Consider the following 14,758-nt stretch of genomic DNA (forward strand, 5'->3'; position numbering starts at 1 on the left):
CTAAAGCTATAATTATGTTCAATTATTGTGTAAGTTAGGTTCCATAATTGCGTTAGTTGGCTATCAGCTAGGAGCAACAAACACAACACCCCACACAAGGAGAACGCAACCCGTCAAAAGTCGTGGATTTTCTGGTGTACATTTTTCATTGGCTAGACGCTTTAGCGCCTGCTGCCGTCGGAAGTGGAAAATTCGGAAATTGTCTTCCCCCCGCCCGTAAAACGTTCAGCGTAAATTAAGGCTCGTGACGCTCGTCCAATGAAATTCGTACAAAACCCTTCGTTAGCGTGTTTAAAGGCTAGCTGCGTTCTCCTTGTGTTTGTTGCTCCTGGCTATCAGTAATTATTTTGATTGTGTGTGAAGCGACGTTGTATATGTGCTTCCATAAAATCCCAATCAAAGTCAAATAAAGATTTCGTTCTGCCACGACTGGACTGACAACCAGCCTTGGAAATAAGGTTTTTTTTAAAACTGGTCCTTATGACCAGTGACCCCCTAGCATATGAATTATTAAACTGGTCCTTATGACCAGTGACCCCCTAGCTTATGAATTATTAAACTGGTCTTATATAAAATGTTCTAATGTCATTTATAAGCCTAAAAAAACCTATACTACATGTTTAGAAGTTAGATTATGTTGGTAACATTAACTTAACACGTATTCAAAATAGTTAACTTCATTTTACGAGTACCACAAGAATAGTACAATATAGTACTATCTCACCTAAGACTACTACCATAGCCTAGACATGGACTAATTAATTAGTCCATGGCCTAGAAGACCCTCGTAATTTACCGTATTATCTCTCTTTCTCTAGGCCTCGTAACTCCAGAGTCCCCGGTCCGTTACCGCGTAGCCTACCGTACTTGGGGAAAGCGAGACTAGAGGATTGAGGGTTTGAGGCCAGAGGGGGGTTAGACAGTTCGACTCTACATAAAACATCGAAGTGCGGCCGCGGCGGTAGTAAGCGGAGTCGCTGTACATAGAAATCCAGTGAATAGGGAAATCAAATTTGATATAAACCTTGGATTAATAGGTCAACTCCTATTATTTGGAATTATTAAACTTGTCACCTTCTGTTTTTTTGTTATTATTTCGAATTAATAAACTGGACACGGTGACCAGTGACCCCCCAAATTTTGAATAAATAAACTGGTCTGAGCAATTAATTAACTGGTCTTTGACCACCTGACCACCGTTATTTCCAAGGCTGCTGACAACCTGTTTTTCGTTATACTGCCAAAGCTGTCATCAAAGTATTGGCAGCAATGTTCGTCGGGGAGGGGGCAAAAGAGTCGAAGAAAGAAGTATCACGTCATAAAAAAACATGAGCGTCTCATAAATAAGTAATTTACAGGGTTGTTGAAAATACTTTTTTTTTCAAAATGCAAAATACTTTCTCCATAGCTCGAAATACAAAATACAAAATGATTTTACCTTTTATTAGTCGCATCTACACAAACGCACAGTGGTAACTAATTCAGATACCACAGATAGTTTTCAAATATAAATAATTAATTAGTAAATAAATATTAATTATTAATAACTAATAACTAATTCATTATTATTATAAATTCGTATGCTTCTGAATAAGTGAGTATCTGAATATCGCCATCTATTAGCGTTTTCCATTTGTCTGAGCACTCTAGATCGCTCTGATCAACATTTTATGTTCCATTAGCGGGCTCGGATCTGCTCCGATTCAGTTTAGCGTGTTCCAATTCACGCTCTCGGGTGCTCCGAGATCGCCCAAAACCGATCTGCCGATTTCGACAGATCAACGGATCGAGATCGAGATCGGAGCAAATTTTCGCGTGTTCCTTTTAGATTTTTTGGCAAAATGGCAGACCAAGACGCGAAAATTCAAATTCCTAGCAGACGAAAAACAACAAAGCGCGGGAATATGTTCATGGAATGTTCCATTTGCGGTTTTACTCTAGTCGATTGGGGCGAGATCTATGGCTTCAGAGACAGATTCGGAGCGAATCTCGAGCAATAAAATGGAAAATTCTATTAGATTTCTAATTTAAACAAGATATTATCATTTGGAGATTTGTCATATAAAGTCTCTAACGAAAATATCTAGGATTTTGATTAAAAAAATTATTATTTTGTTATACTGATTTTTAATATGAAGTATAAATTATGCAATGCAATGCAACGCAACGCAATGCAATGCAACGCAACGCAATGCAATGCAATGTAATTTAATGCAATGTAATGCAATACAATGTAATGCGATGTAATGTAATGTAATGTAATGATAATGTAATGCAATACAATGTAATGTAATGTAATGTAATGATAATGTAATGCAATACAATGTAATGCGATGTAATGCGATTCAGAGCGAATCTTGAGCAATCAAATGGAAAACGCTATATGATTACTTGGGGGTAAATAGCAGACGAACTTTCTCTACAAGAGCTGCGATGATGGTACCAGCATAGACTAAGGAAGGTCCTTAGTCTATGGTACCAGAGTAAAAACCTTTTGAAAATGTTTTTCCTCATATCAAACCCACAAAGTGCAAAATGTAAAATGCAAATTACTTTTTATAACTCCAACAACCCTTGTAACTTAAAAACAATTTAACAAGGCTCCCTGTACGAATTAGGGCTAATCAAAAAGGGGATGTTAGGCCTAATGTTTTAGAACGATGTTCACCGAAAATATGTATAATTATAGAAATGACCCACAAGTAAAATGTGTCACAGTTAATGAACTGACGCACTTATATCAAACATAGTTATAGACGTATTTCGAAAAGCTGCGCCATCTAGCGAAAAAATACCCCAAAAATCGAAAATTCTCATTAAAGGCAACATACACATTTACAAAAAAATAACCCCGAATTTCAGGTAGTACCTCGTGATAGTAGATCAGACCACTCATAATTCGGCATTTTTCCTGCCCGACTTCCTATAGACTAGCGCAGCGGTTCCCAATTTTTTTGCTCTGGAACTCTAAACTATCCACTTAATTCGGTCGGAACCCCAACTCATTTTTTAACTTATCTTAAAAGACTCTTGCAGGGCCCCCTCTCAAATCTTCAAATTTTTTATAGGAAAAATAGGATTATATTTCTAAAAATATAGGACTTTATAGGACTATTTTTACAAAATTATAGGATTTTATAGGACTATATATGCTATTTAATTTACTAACTTTAAGTATTTAAAAACAAAATCTATATTTAAAGAAATAAATCTTTGATTTTCACTTAAAAAATAGAAACCATTTAACCATTTTATCACAAAAATATACTAGTAGCTAACCGTGTTAACAATAACAAAAGTATAGACTAGAATGACTTGGTATAGGAATTTGTCCTATAGCTAAATCTAGCAATTTAACTGACAAGGAGATGAACCGAGGTGATAATCACCGATTTTGTTCAAAGTCGGGTATAATGTACACCTCCGTGTAACTTGAAAAACCTGCAAGGGAAAAGTTGCGACGGGCTTTCGTTTTGCCATGGCAACTGAAAACGTTTTTGACAACATGATTTGGAATTATTTCCATTGAAAATAACATGGTAATCTGAAGGATTTTAAGGGTCCCCCAATTGACCAAATTGCATTTAAACTTGATTAAATTAAATTTTTTAAATCAATTTAAATGTATTTTTAACGGTTTTGAAATTTTCGAAATTTTTCATTTTTTAAAAGGTTTCACCGGGGGGACCCTTAAAATCCTTCAGATTCCCATGTTAGTTTCAATGGAAAAATCCGAAATCATGTTGTCAAAAACGTTTTCGGTTGCCATGGCTAAATGAAAGCCCGTCGCAACTTTTCCCTTGCAGGTTATTTAAGGTACATGGAGGTGTACACTATACCCGAGTTTGAACAAAATCGGTGATTATCACCTCGGGTCGTCTCCTTGTGAGTGGCGGGATTTGAAATGGGCAAAATATCAAAATTATAGGATTTTATAGGACTTTTTGGGGATTTTATTAAAAATATAGGATGTTTTAGGACATTTTTGAAAATATAGGATTTTATAGGAATTAAGGTTCTCTGGAGGCCCTGCTCTTGACACAAACAAAGATGGCCGCGCTGCGAATTCTCGGAACCCCCGTGACCCTTCGACGGAACCCCAGGGTTCCGCGAAACCCCATTTGGGAACCGCTGGATAGCTAGCGCGTGAAATTTGAATGATTCTGTGGTTTCTTTGCAAACCACCAAAAATAAATGAAACTTACGTAGAGCAAATGCTGGTGCTCCCCGAAGGTCGTCCTGGGGTTGTACGATTTGACGATCCCGAAGGACTCGACTTGAACGAACTTGTAGTCGGGAGACGAGCCCAAGATAACTTCGGCTTTAATCTCGAAGAGCTGGTAATTGAAGAGGACCACTCTGAGGCCAATCTGCTCCCCGATGACCGCCGTGCGCGGAGCCTCGACCGTGATGAAGAAGGGATTCGTACCATCCATGTAGATGGGCTCGTCCAAAATGGCGAAACCGTACGTTTTGCTCATGGCAATCGCGTTGAGGCGCCACACGGTCGGCCTCTTGGGAGGGTAACACGGCGAATATTGTTCCACCTGGTCGCTGAAAAACGTATTCCATTTTTTCAATCGAAATACAGTTTTGAATTTGTTTGTTGATGAGCCAAAACTGATTTGAGACCGCTATCACTTTCTGATATCGCGAGATTACCGGTTAACCAGTTCAAGTCTCAATAACCGTTTGTTATCGATTTATCATTCAAACCTCTATTGACAATTTTTACCAATTTAACAGTTCGGTTATTTCAACGTGAGCTAGTTAATCGCTAAGATTCGGTTATTAAGCCCTGAACTGTTAAATCAGTAAAAATCGGCTATTTAAACGTGATCTGGTTAATTGGTAAAAATTGGTGATTTCGGCACGAGCTTGTTAGACCCAATTTTTACCGATTAAACAGTTCTCGTTTAAATAACCGATTTTTACTGATTAACTAATTCACGTTTAAATAACCGATTTTTACTGATTTAACAGTTCGGGTCTAAATAACCGATTTTTACTGATTAACCAGTTCTCGTTAAAATAACCGATTTTTACTGATTAACCAATTCACGTTTAAATAACCGGATTTCACCATTTTTCCTGATTTAGCAGTTTCGGTCTAAATAACCGATTTTTACCGACTAACCAGTTCACGTTTAAAGAACAGATTTTTACTGATTTAAAATTTCGGGTCTAAATAACCGGTTTTACTTGATTTAACAGTTCGCGCCTAAATAACCGGATTTAACCGGTTTTTACTGATTTAACAGTTCGCGTCTAAATAAAGGGATTTAAACGGTTTTTACCGATTTATCATTTCCCGTCTAAATAACCGATTTTTTACTGATTAATTTTAACGGTTTAAATCTAATTGAATTTCGTGAATAGCATTCAATTCAAGAAGGGTTTCATTGACACACTTTTGATAATAATGTCACTTGACCTTTGGTATCGGTTTAACCTTAAAGGAGAACTGTCACCAAAACCAAAATTTACGAGGTTTTTTTTTCAGAAAGAAAATATATTAATATTTATGTCACTGAAATTTTATAGTTATTGGAAAAGTATTTATAAAGTTACGCTACTTTTTCCGCCACCTACATCTAACGGCTTTAAAAATTTCAGAAATCGCGGTTGAACCTACGTGCAGCGCCAAAAGAATGAAGCGGCAAAAATTTGAGAAAGGGTGGCGTGTAAAGCATATTAAAAACACGATTAACTACAATCTACCAATATAACGAGGTTAAAAAGCCAAGGAGAATGTCGTAGCAGACGCCATTTCCGACCGAAAAATGATAAAACCGGGGGAAAATATTTCGTTCACGAGATGGCGCTGCAGGTAGGTTCAACCAAGCGGTTCTGAGATTCTCGAGTCGAGGGGGATAAAACACGAAATTTGGTTGCTAATAATAAATCAAATACTGGAAACATTAACATGAAATTTTTTGAATAACCATTTTCGGACGTCCTCTATCCATTTAAATGGTTTTTAACCAATTTTAGGGTGGTGACAGTTCTTCTTTAAAGGCAAGAAACGAGACGTACCCCATCAGAATGTCCTGCCAAGCAAAGTCCATCCCGCTGGATTCGTAGAATTGGTACTGTCTGTTGGTTCGATGAAGGTAATACTTCAGTTGTTCAGTTTCATTGTAATTCGTATGGCCTGGTCATTTGGTCAAGAGTAAATAAGTAATTATTTCGACAAACAGACACACTTAAAAGGGAACGGCCAAGTTTTCCCAAATATCGCCTTATTTCCGTATCAAAAGATCAACCTTATTTTGTCTCGAAAAAATAGTTTTTGACCCAAAAAGATGAAATGCAAAATAACGCCAAGTATTTGGATTTTAATTTTCCCCGCCATCTTAAGGTATATCGCCAGAGCCAGCACAACAACAGTGAGTGATTCGCGAACAAACCGCTCGTGCAAAAATAAATAAATACAAGTTGGCAAACCAAAATATACCTCTCCTCGGAAGAACGGTCCCTAGTGGTATTAATTTCTCGAGACGACCCTTAAAGATATCTCCGCAATTCAGAGTTATTTACTAAAAACGTATTCTCGGTTCAATCCCGCCCGGTATAAAATTTTAATTTTAATTTAAATAATTGAGACGAGTTTGATTTATTCAGAATATTATAAATTAAGTAGTTACAACAACGAGTTAGACTTACTAAAACAATGCACAATTGAATTTAACCCTTTTTACAGTACGTGTTTATCAGTTGAATATAATACGAAGCAAATTTTAATGAAAGAAATATCTACAGATGGTATTTGTATTTTTCTCGCTTACGAAATACTTGCCGCATCTTTAACGCTCATTTTATTTCAACACTCGTAGACTTCCAGTTGACGTTGTGACACATACCGCATGAAAAAGACCAATACCATCCAATTTCCAATATCATATAATGACTGCGTTAGAAATCGTAGATATCCAAATATCCACACCAAATATATTTACAAGAAGCAAAAACCTTACCATCAACAAAGCACAGAGAGCCAATTTACTAACCGACAGCTCTTAAAGCAATAAACGTTAAATTATCGACTTTGCATTAACACAACTATATATAGGTCGATAATAAAACCCGTAAATAAATAACAAAAAACTAACAAAGTGGACCACCCACAGGGTCTACCCTTTAACCCTCTTATCTCGGCTGACTGCGCTAAAACAAGACTTGACCTTTAAAATTGCATACGTAAAAAATTTAGACTTTAAAAACCATTAATATACTCTTCCGCTAAGCTGAGTTTATAATTTTTAAAGAAGCGTAACTTCTATCGGTGGTTCTGTGGTAGAACGTTCGCCTGTCATGCAGAAGGGCTCGGGTTCGAAACCTGGGCGGCGCTTTCGTTTTTAATCAACAGAGAATACGCTACATTAGAGTTACTTCGATGCAATAATTTAAATGTAACACGAAATTTCGTTCTATTTAATAACAAGATTAAATCAACATAATTTCATTCGTAAAACAAGCGTTGGTGGCTGAGTAAATCTCTTGCACGAGGCAGACCCGGGTTCGATTCCCGGCCGGCGCAAAAAAATCGCAAATTGATACTAAGACGAATACCGTGTACAACTGGTGGAAACCCTGCCATTGGACGTTGAGAGGTAGCATTACACTCAGCACTCGGTTCGTCCCAAAGTCATTAAGAAGAGGTTGGAGAGAAAACGCCCATACAAACACAACAGACTCAACATCCACAACCATCATAACACTAACACAACATCCACAACCATCATAACACAAACTCAACACTCACAACCGTCATAACACTAACACAACAATCATAACACAAACTCAACACCCACAACAGTCACAACACGAACTCAACATTCACGACCTACAACATAACAATAACGAAATCTCCGGTGAGCATTGACGAAAAAAGACCAACCAAACCCAACCGCAAAGCAATCCGTTAACGCTCACCGTCACACGGTGGTTTTGCGAACCCTTCGAGAAACTGCGTACGCAGTGATTACACTTTGCACCGAAAATGCGAACGCGTTCGCAGGCCTGACAGACAGACCCACAGACAGACACGGTGGTTGTATAACCCCTCCTAGGGTACAAAGTCCCCTCGGAGAGGTAACAATCTTTCTCGTCTCCAGCAGCGCGCACGCTTTTATATATTTTTTCAATTTCAATCAACTTGAATCAAGCAGGGAGTGACTCACCGGTTTCTCACCAGGTGTCGCAGCGGACGCGCGCTTTTCGATTTCCCGAAATTTCTTTATTTTATTAAAAATTAACCGTTTAATATTTTTTGATGCGGTTTTCGCCATACATTTTAATTTTTAACGGGCTATATAGGGCTATCTAACTGGATAAAGCTTGACCGTTCCCCTTTAAGGAATATAATGATAGATTTCTGGTAATCCTTACAATTTCCTTCGTCGGTGCCATCCTCACAGTCTCGGTAACCGTCGCAATGTTTCCTGGCCAAGTAACACTGGCCGCTGACGCACGGCAACATGCCATTGGACGAGTTGCAGGTATCTAAGGAACAGTCTCGTTAAAGAGTATCAAATTTGACATTTGTACCATAGAAATTGGGCCGCCAAAAGCGGTCCCGGGCTTGCCACCACCCTCCTACGCATTGTAACCCGGCCAAGTGTTTAAAGGCATTAAAAGTCATTAGATTACTTGGGCCTAAGGTGCTGCCTTGGGTATTAGCCTAGCCCCGGTAAAACATTAATTTCGGACCCTAAGCGCCGATTTTTTCTGGTCGGCGGCGGCGTTTGGCGAACATAACCCTTTGGCGGCGCGGCACCACGATTTTGAAAAAATTCTCGGCGGCGTTGATTTTTTCCATAATGTTTTTGAGAGAAAAAAAAAATGAAGTTGCGTAGAAAATATCAAAAACAAATTCGGCGGCGTCGGTGGAACGCCTAATGTAAATGACTCGGCGGCATCAGTTCGGAGCCAGAGAAAATATCGGCGAGGGCGCGGCGGCGTTGGATCGGCGGCGCTTGGCTCTAGCCGTGACTGCCGGAGAGAACTATATAGTCCAAGAGCCCATGACAAAATAAGCATGTGATAAGGTATTTTTGAATTATGTTAGTGATTTGTAACAAAGAACTGTTTGTCTTACGGGTCAAAGGGGGGCTTTCCGGAAATACGAACCACGTGACGTCACTTCCGGTGACCTTGAAAATTGATATGACCTGATATTGGTATCATTCGATTGGTCTCAACGTGCTCTTACCCAATATCGCTAAATTAACCTTCAAATCTGAACCAAAAGGCGTATGAGATTAAAAACTAATTTTGAGCCCCTCCCAAATTTACATGTAAACGACAAAATTACTTTTTTAGTCTTATACGCCGTTTGGTTCAGATTTGAAGGTTAATTTAGCGATATTGGGTAAGAGCACGTTGAGACCAATCGAATGATACCAATATCAGGTCATATCAATTTTCAAGGTCACCGGAAATGACGTCACGTGGTTCGTATTTCCGGAAAGCCCCCACTTTGACCCGTAAGACAAACAGTTCTTTGTTACAAATCACTAACCTAATTCAAAAATACCTTATCACATGCTTATTTTGTCATGGGCTCTTGGACTAATACTTTTTCTGGGAGAGACCCGTTTCATCAAACCATGGGCCCTAGGCTGCAAAGCACCCCGGTTATTTGTACCAGCCGGCCATTTGGGCCTAGAATCGGCGTAATCACTTTGGCCAATCAGGAGACAGGCGTTCATCGTTGACTCGATCCACGAGGCGCTTCTAGCACTGATAATTTTAACCGAAGATGAAAATGACTCGTAACAGGAATCCACAGCTCTACTTGGAATGCTTATCCTGGCGTATCGCGTTTGGTAAGATCACTCTGACGGCTTTGGCCCCGCCTACGAGAGAAAAAATCCCCTCTGCGCGCGCTCCCCTCTCACGTTGTTGTTTGGTAAGTTCACATAGTGACGTCAAAAAAACCGTCAGCCACTTCGAGATGAAAATCTGCCGCGATAAGCATTCCCAGTAGAAGTATGGATTCAATCGAAATGATACATATTAAAATTTTATTAAATAAATAAAACGCTTTCTATCATAATTGAGCGACATCGCGTGGTCAGGGTCGTTCAAAACAAGGTTGGTACTAACGTAGCCCCACCCATCCCCTTGACCGAGAACCGACTGCCTTATGCATTTCGGTATTCATGTTAGAAATGAAGACATTCATGATCATAAGCAAATAGCCTCTTCAGTTTACATAGACTACTGGATTTTTCGACTGCTTGCAGACGAAAATCTAGCAAGTTAATTAATTTTTCACATTGGCCGCTACGTGGAAGCTAGGAGCAACAAACACAGCACGCCACACAAGGAGAACGCAACCCGTCAAAAATTGAGCACTTTCTTGCGTACAGTTTTCATTGGTTAGACGCTTTGGCGCCTGCTGCCGTCGGAAGGAGAAAATTCAGAAATTGTCTTCCCCCACTGCCCGTAAAACGTGCTGCGTAAAGGCTCGTCCAATGAAATTTGTACACAACACCGCGTCGAGGGGCTGACCACTATCCGTAATCGGTGTACAAACCCGTAGCTTTGACTGTACTCGCTGTAATCGGTGTACAGAATTTAAGGAAGTGCAGCCCCTCGCACGGCGTTAGCATGTTTAAAGGTTAGCTGCTTTCTCCTTGTGTGGGGTGCTGTGTTTGTTACTCCTAGTCCTAGGTGGCAATATGTAGATTGGAATGGCGAATAAAAGACATTGAAAGGAAACACGATGGAACTTACTGGGGAAATATCCCAAATTCATGTTGGTGAAGATGACCAGACCGGCAAACTATGGAACAAAACAAAACCCTGTTGTTTTAATAAATCAATTAAATTTACCTTTTACGGAATAAAGGGAATTTAAAACTAGGGAGGCAATATTTTCAGGAAAAACGTTTAAAAATTAGAAAATTTTCGATTAACTAACTAATGATAATACTTTATTTGATTGGCCGCGACATGTACGCCAGACTTCAGAAGCTAGATCATACCTTTTTTTAAACTAGTGTAAGCAAATAAACACAACGATATTCGAATTGTGATAGAAAATATGTATCACGTAAAATCAAAAGAAACATATTCGGATATGCTTTTGCAAACGTTTTTCATGAAAAATTATAATAAAATGGTATGACAGTGCACTGAACCGTCTTTTACCGTGATTTTATTACATACACTACTGTTATGATAGATAACTTTGTGAAATTACCGCCGATATTACCGCCGATATATCGGCTGATATTATCGACCACGAATAACCGATATATCGGCTCTACCCATATCGGTGCCTCCCAGTGCCGTCTTTCCCATTGGGCAAATAGGGCACTGCCCTAGGGCCCCAAGATTCTGGAGGGCCCCATTTTCAACTTTTGTAAGGTGAAAAAGATGAATCTTACAAATATTGTTTTTCACATTTTTTAAATTGTAGTATTGTCTATTTACATTTTACAAATTTTTAAACTATCTAAAACATGTCTTTTCGTGATATAGACGGTGTAGACCGTCGCATTTTTTTATTTGAACCAATATTTGAAGATTCGGGCGACGATGGACTTTGCATTGGAGGTTAAAAGCCTCGTTTTTCTTCTGCCTGCCCCCCTTTAAATTAGGCCTACATGTTCAGCGGTTGGCCTACCACCGGGGTATTTGTGCTCCAATAAGTTAATTTAAAGGGGGACAGGCAGAAAAAAACCTAGGCCTTTAAGAAATTGTCTGGAATTATTAGGGGCCCCGCGTATCGCTTTGCCCAGGGGCCCCCAATCACGTAAAGACGGCCCTGGTGCCTCCCTATTTAAAACGTAATTTTCTAGAAATTGTTAAATCTTATTACGTACAGAAAAGCGAGTAATCTCCATGGTTACTAACCTGAAATGTTCTATTGGCGTCCCGGCCGTAGTTTTGAGTGACGTAATGTTCCGTTTTCTCCGGGCCGCCCTCTCGGTCCAACCACTTGATTCGTTGCGTTCGGTGTCGTCCCTCGTCAAATTCGTACATAGCATCCAAAACCTGAGGAAATGCTCTTCCAAGTTAGACCAAAGACAATATCAACCTCGAACCCTAGATTAGAAATCACTGCTTCGCGCGTAGTCAATAGCGTTTACCCCCTTCCTGTCGGAACTTCGAAAAAATTAGCTCCCCAGTTACCATGGTAACCACGGCCTAAAATAGTGGGCAGTTCTGGCAGTTCCAAAATCGGATGTGGACAGTGCTACTTATCGTGAATTTATCGCGAGTTTTATGTTGCTATTGTTATTATTTAAAGGGAATATAACCTCTGGAATTTCTGTCGCCCTCCGAGGGTTCCAATCAAAGACTATATATACGCTTCGCTTACTAGACAGGCGTGTTCTATGGCTCAACTTGCATACCGATTGTGGCTCCATCTCGACGCTGGTCAAAATTTTCCCCTAGCTTGAGCTGTGTTACTAGTGGCGCCTCTAGCCGCGGGTCCAAATATTACCCCAGCTTTTACAGTGCTACAGAGGTGTTAACAGGTTTTTCCTAGGAACACGCCTGTCTAGTAAGCGAAGCGTATATATAGTCTGGTTCCAATATTGCCCGCCGCCTCCCATGGCTTGTCACACTTGCGGCGCTGATAATCGCTGATTGTGAAGGGAATAAAGGAAATTGATGCGGTCTTCCATAAAGAACGCGTTGGAGGTTCTATTCCCTTTAACAAGATGTTAAAAAATAAAATAATTACAAGGTTCCAACAGCTTTTATAGCTCATTGAAATTATGTTTTGGAGGTTTAGTATGTTTTGGAGGTTTAGTATGTCTATAGCGGTTCACTCACTCGCCGTTATTATTTTTGGGCAGTTCTAAACAATCCTTATTTTAGCCCCTGATGGTATCCAGCTATAGGTAAGACCACGGCCAACTTTTATGAAACAGCTCTTCATCAAAGTTGGCCGTAATAGGACTGATGGGATCCTGCCACGCTTGGAGGATAAAAAGTCTTTCTGGAGAGGAAAAGTTCCGTCACCCAGCTGGGGACGTTCAATTTTATTTTGATCGGACGCCGTTTAGTGCTGCCATCGCTGAGACAACATTTGGAACTAGATCACCTTTTTTTCGTGTTTTTCAAGGTTAGATTACAGCAGAACCGGGACTAGTGGCGTAGTCCTGTAATTCCAAGCGTCTGGGAGGCAGATAATGTGGACGGCCTTGTGAGGACGACCACCAATCCCCCAACGTGTGGTTGTCATACATCCCCCAGATTAGCTAGAAGAATCTCAGTCTTTCTTCGTGGTGGGATAGATTCACAGTAAATTTATTATTTTAATTCGGAAATTTTAAAATGCAAGACGAAATATTTTTAAGTCTATTTTCGATGAACACAGTTACACCCGCATTAATCGTTAAATTTTAAAAATTTTAAATCATTCTGAGTCTTAAAAAACCGTTACGCGAAGAGAGGTTCAAACAGAGGCCAAATTAGAATATAGTTGCCTCCACCGGATAAAGATGGCGTCTCGAGCGTTAGAACCCCCTCTTTTAGAGCGAGCTCCATCCGCCTAAGTTTAATTAGTTTTTTTAGAAATTAACTAAAATATTCCGTGATAAAAATTATAATTAATGTGTACTTTTTAAGGCCTAACCGCGAGAGCCTAAGGATTCTTTTCAAAATCATAATAATACCTGGTTTTAACTAACTAAATTTTTAAGCCAAAATAAATTTAAGGGGGAAGTCAGCCATAACGCTAGAAATCAGACGTTCTTACGACACTCCCTAATTCTACAATAATGGACGCTTCAATAAAAGATACTCGGTTTTTACTCCCCTCTCCAAATTCATCTGGGAAGGAACTATTTCCGGTCGGTCGGTTAAACGGTTAGAATGGCTCGCCAAAAAGTCATATTTAAGCCTATTGGAGACGCGTTTTTGCCCTCATGAGAATTTTGCGTCAGATAAGAAACGCGTCGGCTCACTTGTATAAGGAACATACTAATGTTAATTTTCGATTATATATTTTAAGGTAAATTATATAATGTTACTAAAACTAAGTATAAGAAGATAATATTATTATTATTATCATCCTCTTATGGTATAAATAATTAAAATTATACGGAATATTTTTATATTACCGGGCAATTTTAAGGCTTCTCATGGAGGCAGAGTTAATTCATTTCGTATAAAATTATCTTTCGGAAAAAGATGAAAACTAATTCCTTTAGAACTAAACGTATTACTTTTGCAGTACGGTATGCAACAAGTGTTTCCTTTTAACCAAGTACCTTTTTTTTTGCATGTTAAGGCTTAGCAAAAAACCGATGTTATGTCCGAGAAAAGTTTCCAGCTTTCTAATATTTCAACAAGCACTATATAAATAGTACCTTATGAGTCCTGGCTGTCGGAAATATTACTTCTTGGCAATTTATGGGAAGATGTTTTATTTAAGCGCCTATTAAGATATTAAACCTCGGTTTTTTGCATAATTTTGTTAGAAACCTTAACTAGTCAATGATTGAAGATTTTAAAATTAAAACTGATCTCAATAGGTTTGATATAAATCTAGTTAATGATTGAAAATGACACCGCTAGCCCAAGGAACCAATTTTATATTCAATTAAAACCGTATTTTTGCGTAGTTAGCCTAATTGACGCGAGAAGTCAGTGGGCGACTTTCTTAAAAAATAGTAAAATTCAAATGCAACGCGCTAAAGTATCGTTTTATTCCGCGAGCTAATATTTCAGCGCGAGTACGTTTTATAAATGCGTGCGCGCTGCTCTCAGCTTTAACAGTACAATGAGT

The 14,758-nt window shown here is 39.1% G+C and overlaps 1 protein-coding gene across 1 annotated transcript in view; it reads right to left on the minus strand.

Annotated features, from left to right (window-relative positions):
- The window catches only part of LOC149951703 (CD109 antigen-like), a 60,003-nt gene that overhangs the window by 4,429 nt on the left and 40,816 nt on the right, over positions 1–14,758 (minus strand). Inside the window, exons 11-15 of the mRNA XM_090168129.1 lie at positions 11,869–12,009; positions 10,744–10,792; positions 8,392–8,505; positions 6,037–6,154; positions 4,206–4,554 (exon numbers count right to left, since the gene is read on the minus strand). Of these exons, the coding sequence (XP_090024255.1) occupies positions 4,206–4,554; positions 6,037–6,154; positions 8,392–8,505; positions 10,744–10,792; positions 11,869–12,009 (771 nt within the window). The remainder of the gene's footprint in view (positions 1–4,205; positions 4,555–6,036; positions 6,155–8,391; positions 8,506–10,743; positions 10,793–11,868; positions 12,010–14,758) is intronic.

Source organism: Leiobunum rupestre, chromosome 3, assembly GCF_980474605.1.
Source record: "Leiobunum rupestre chromosome 3, qqLeiRupe1.1.hap1, whole genome shotgun sequence".
Taxonomy (NCBI): Eukaryota; Metazoa; Arthropoda; class Arachnida; order Opiliones; family Sclerosomatidae; genus Leiobunum; species Leiobunum rupestre.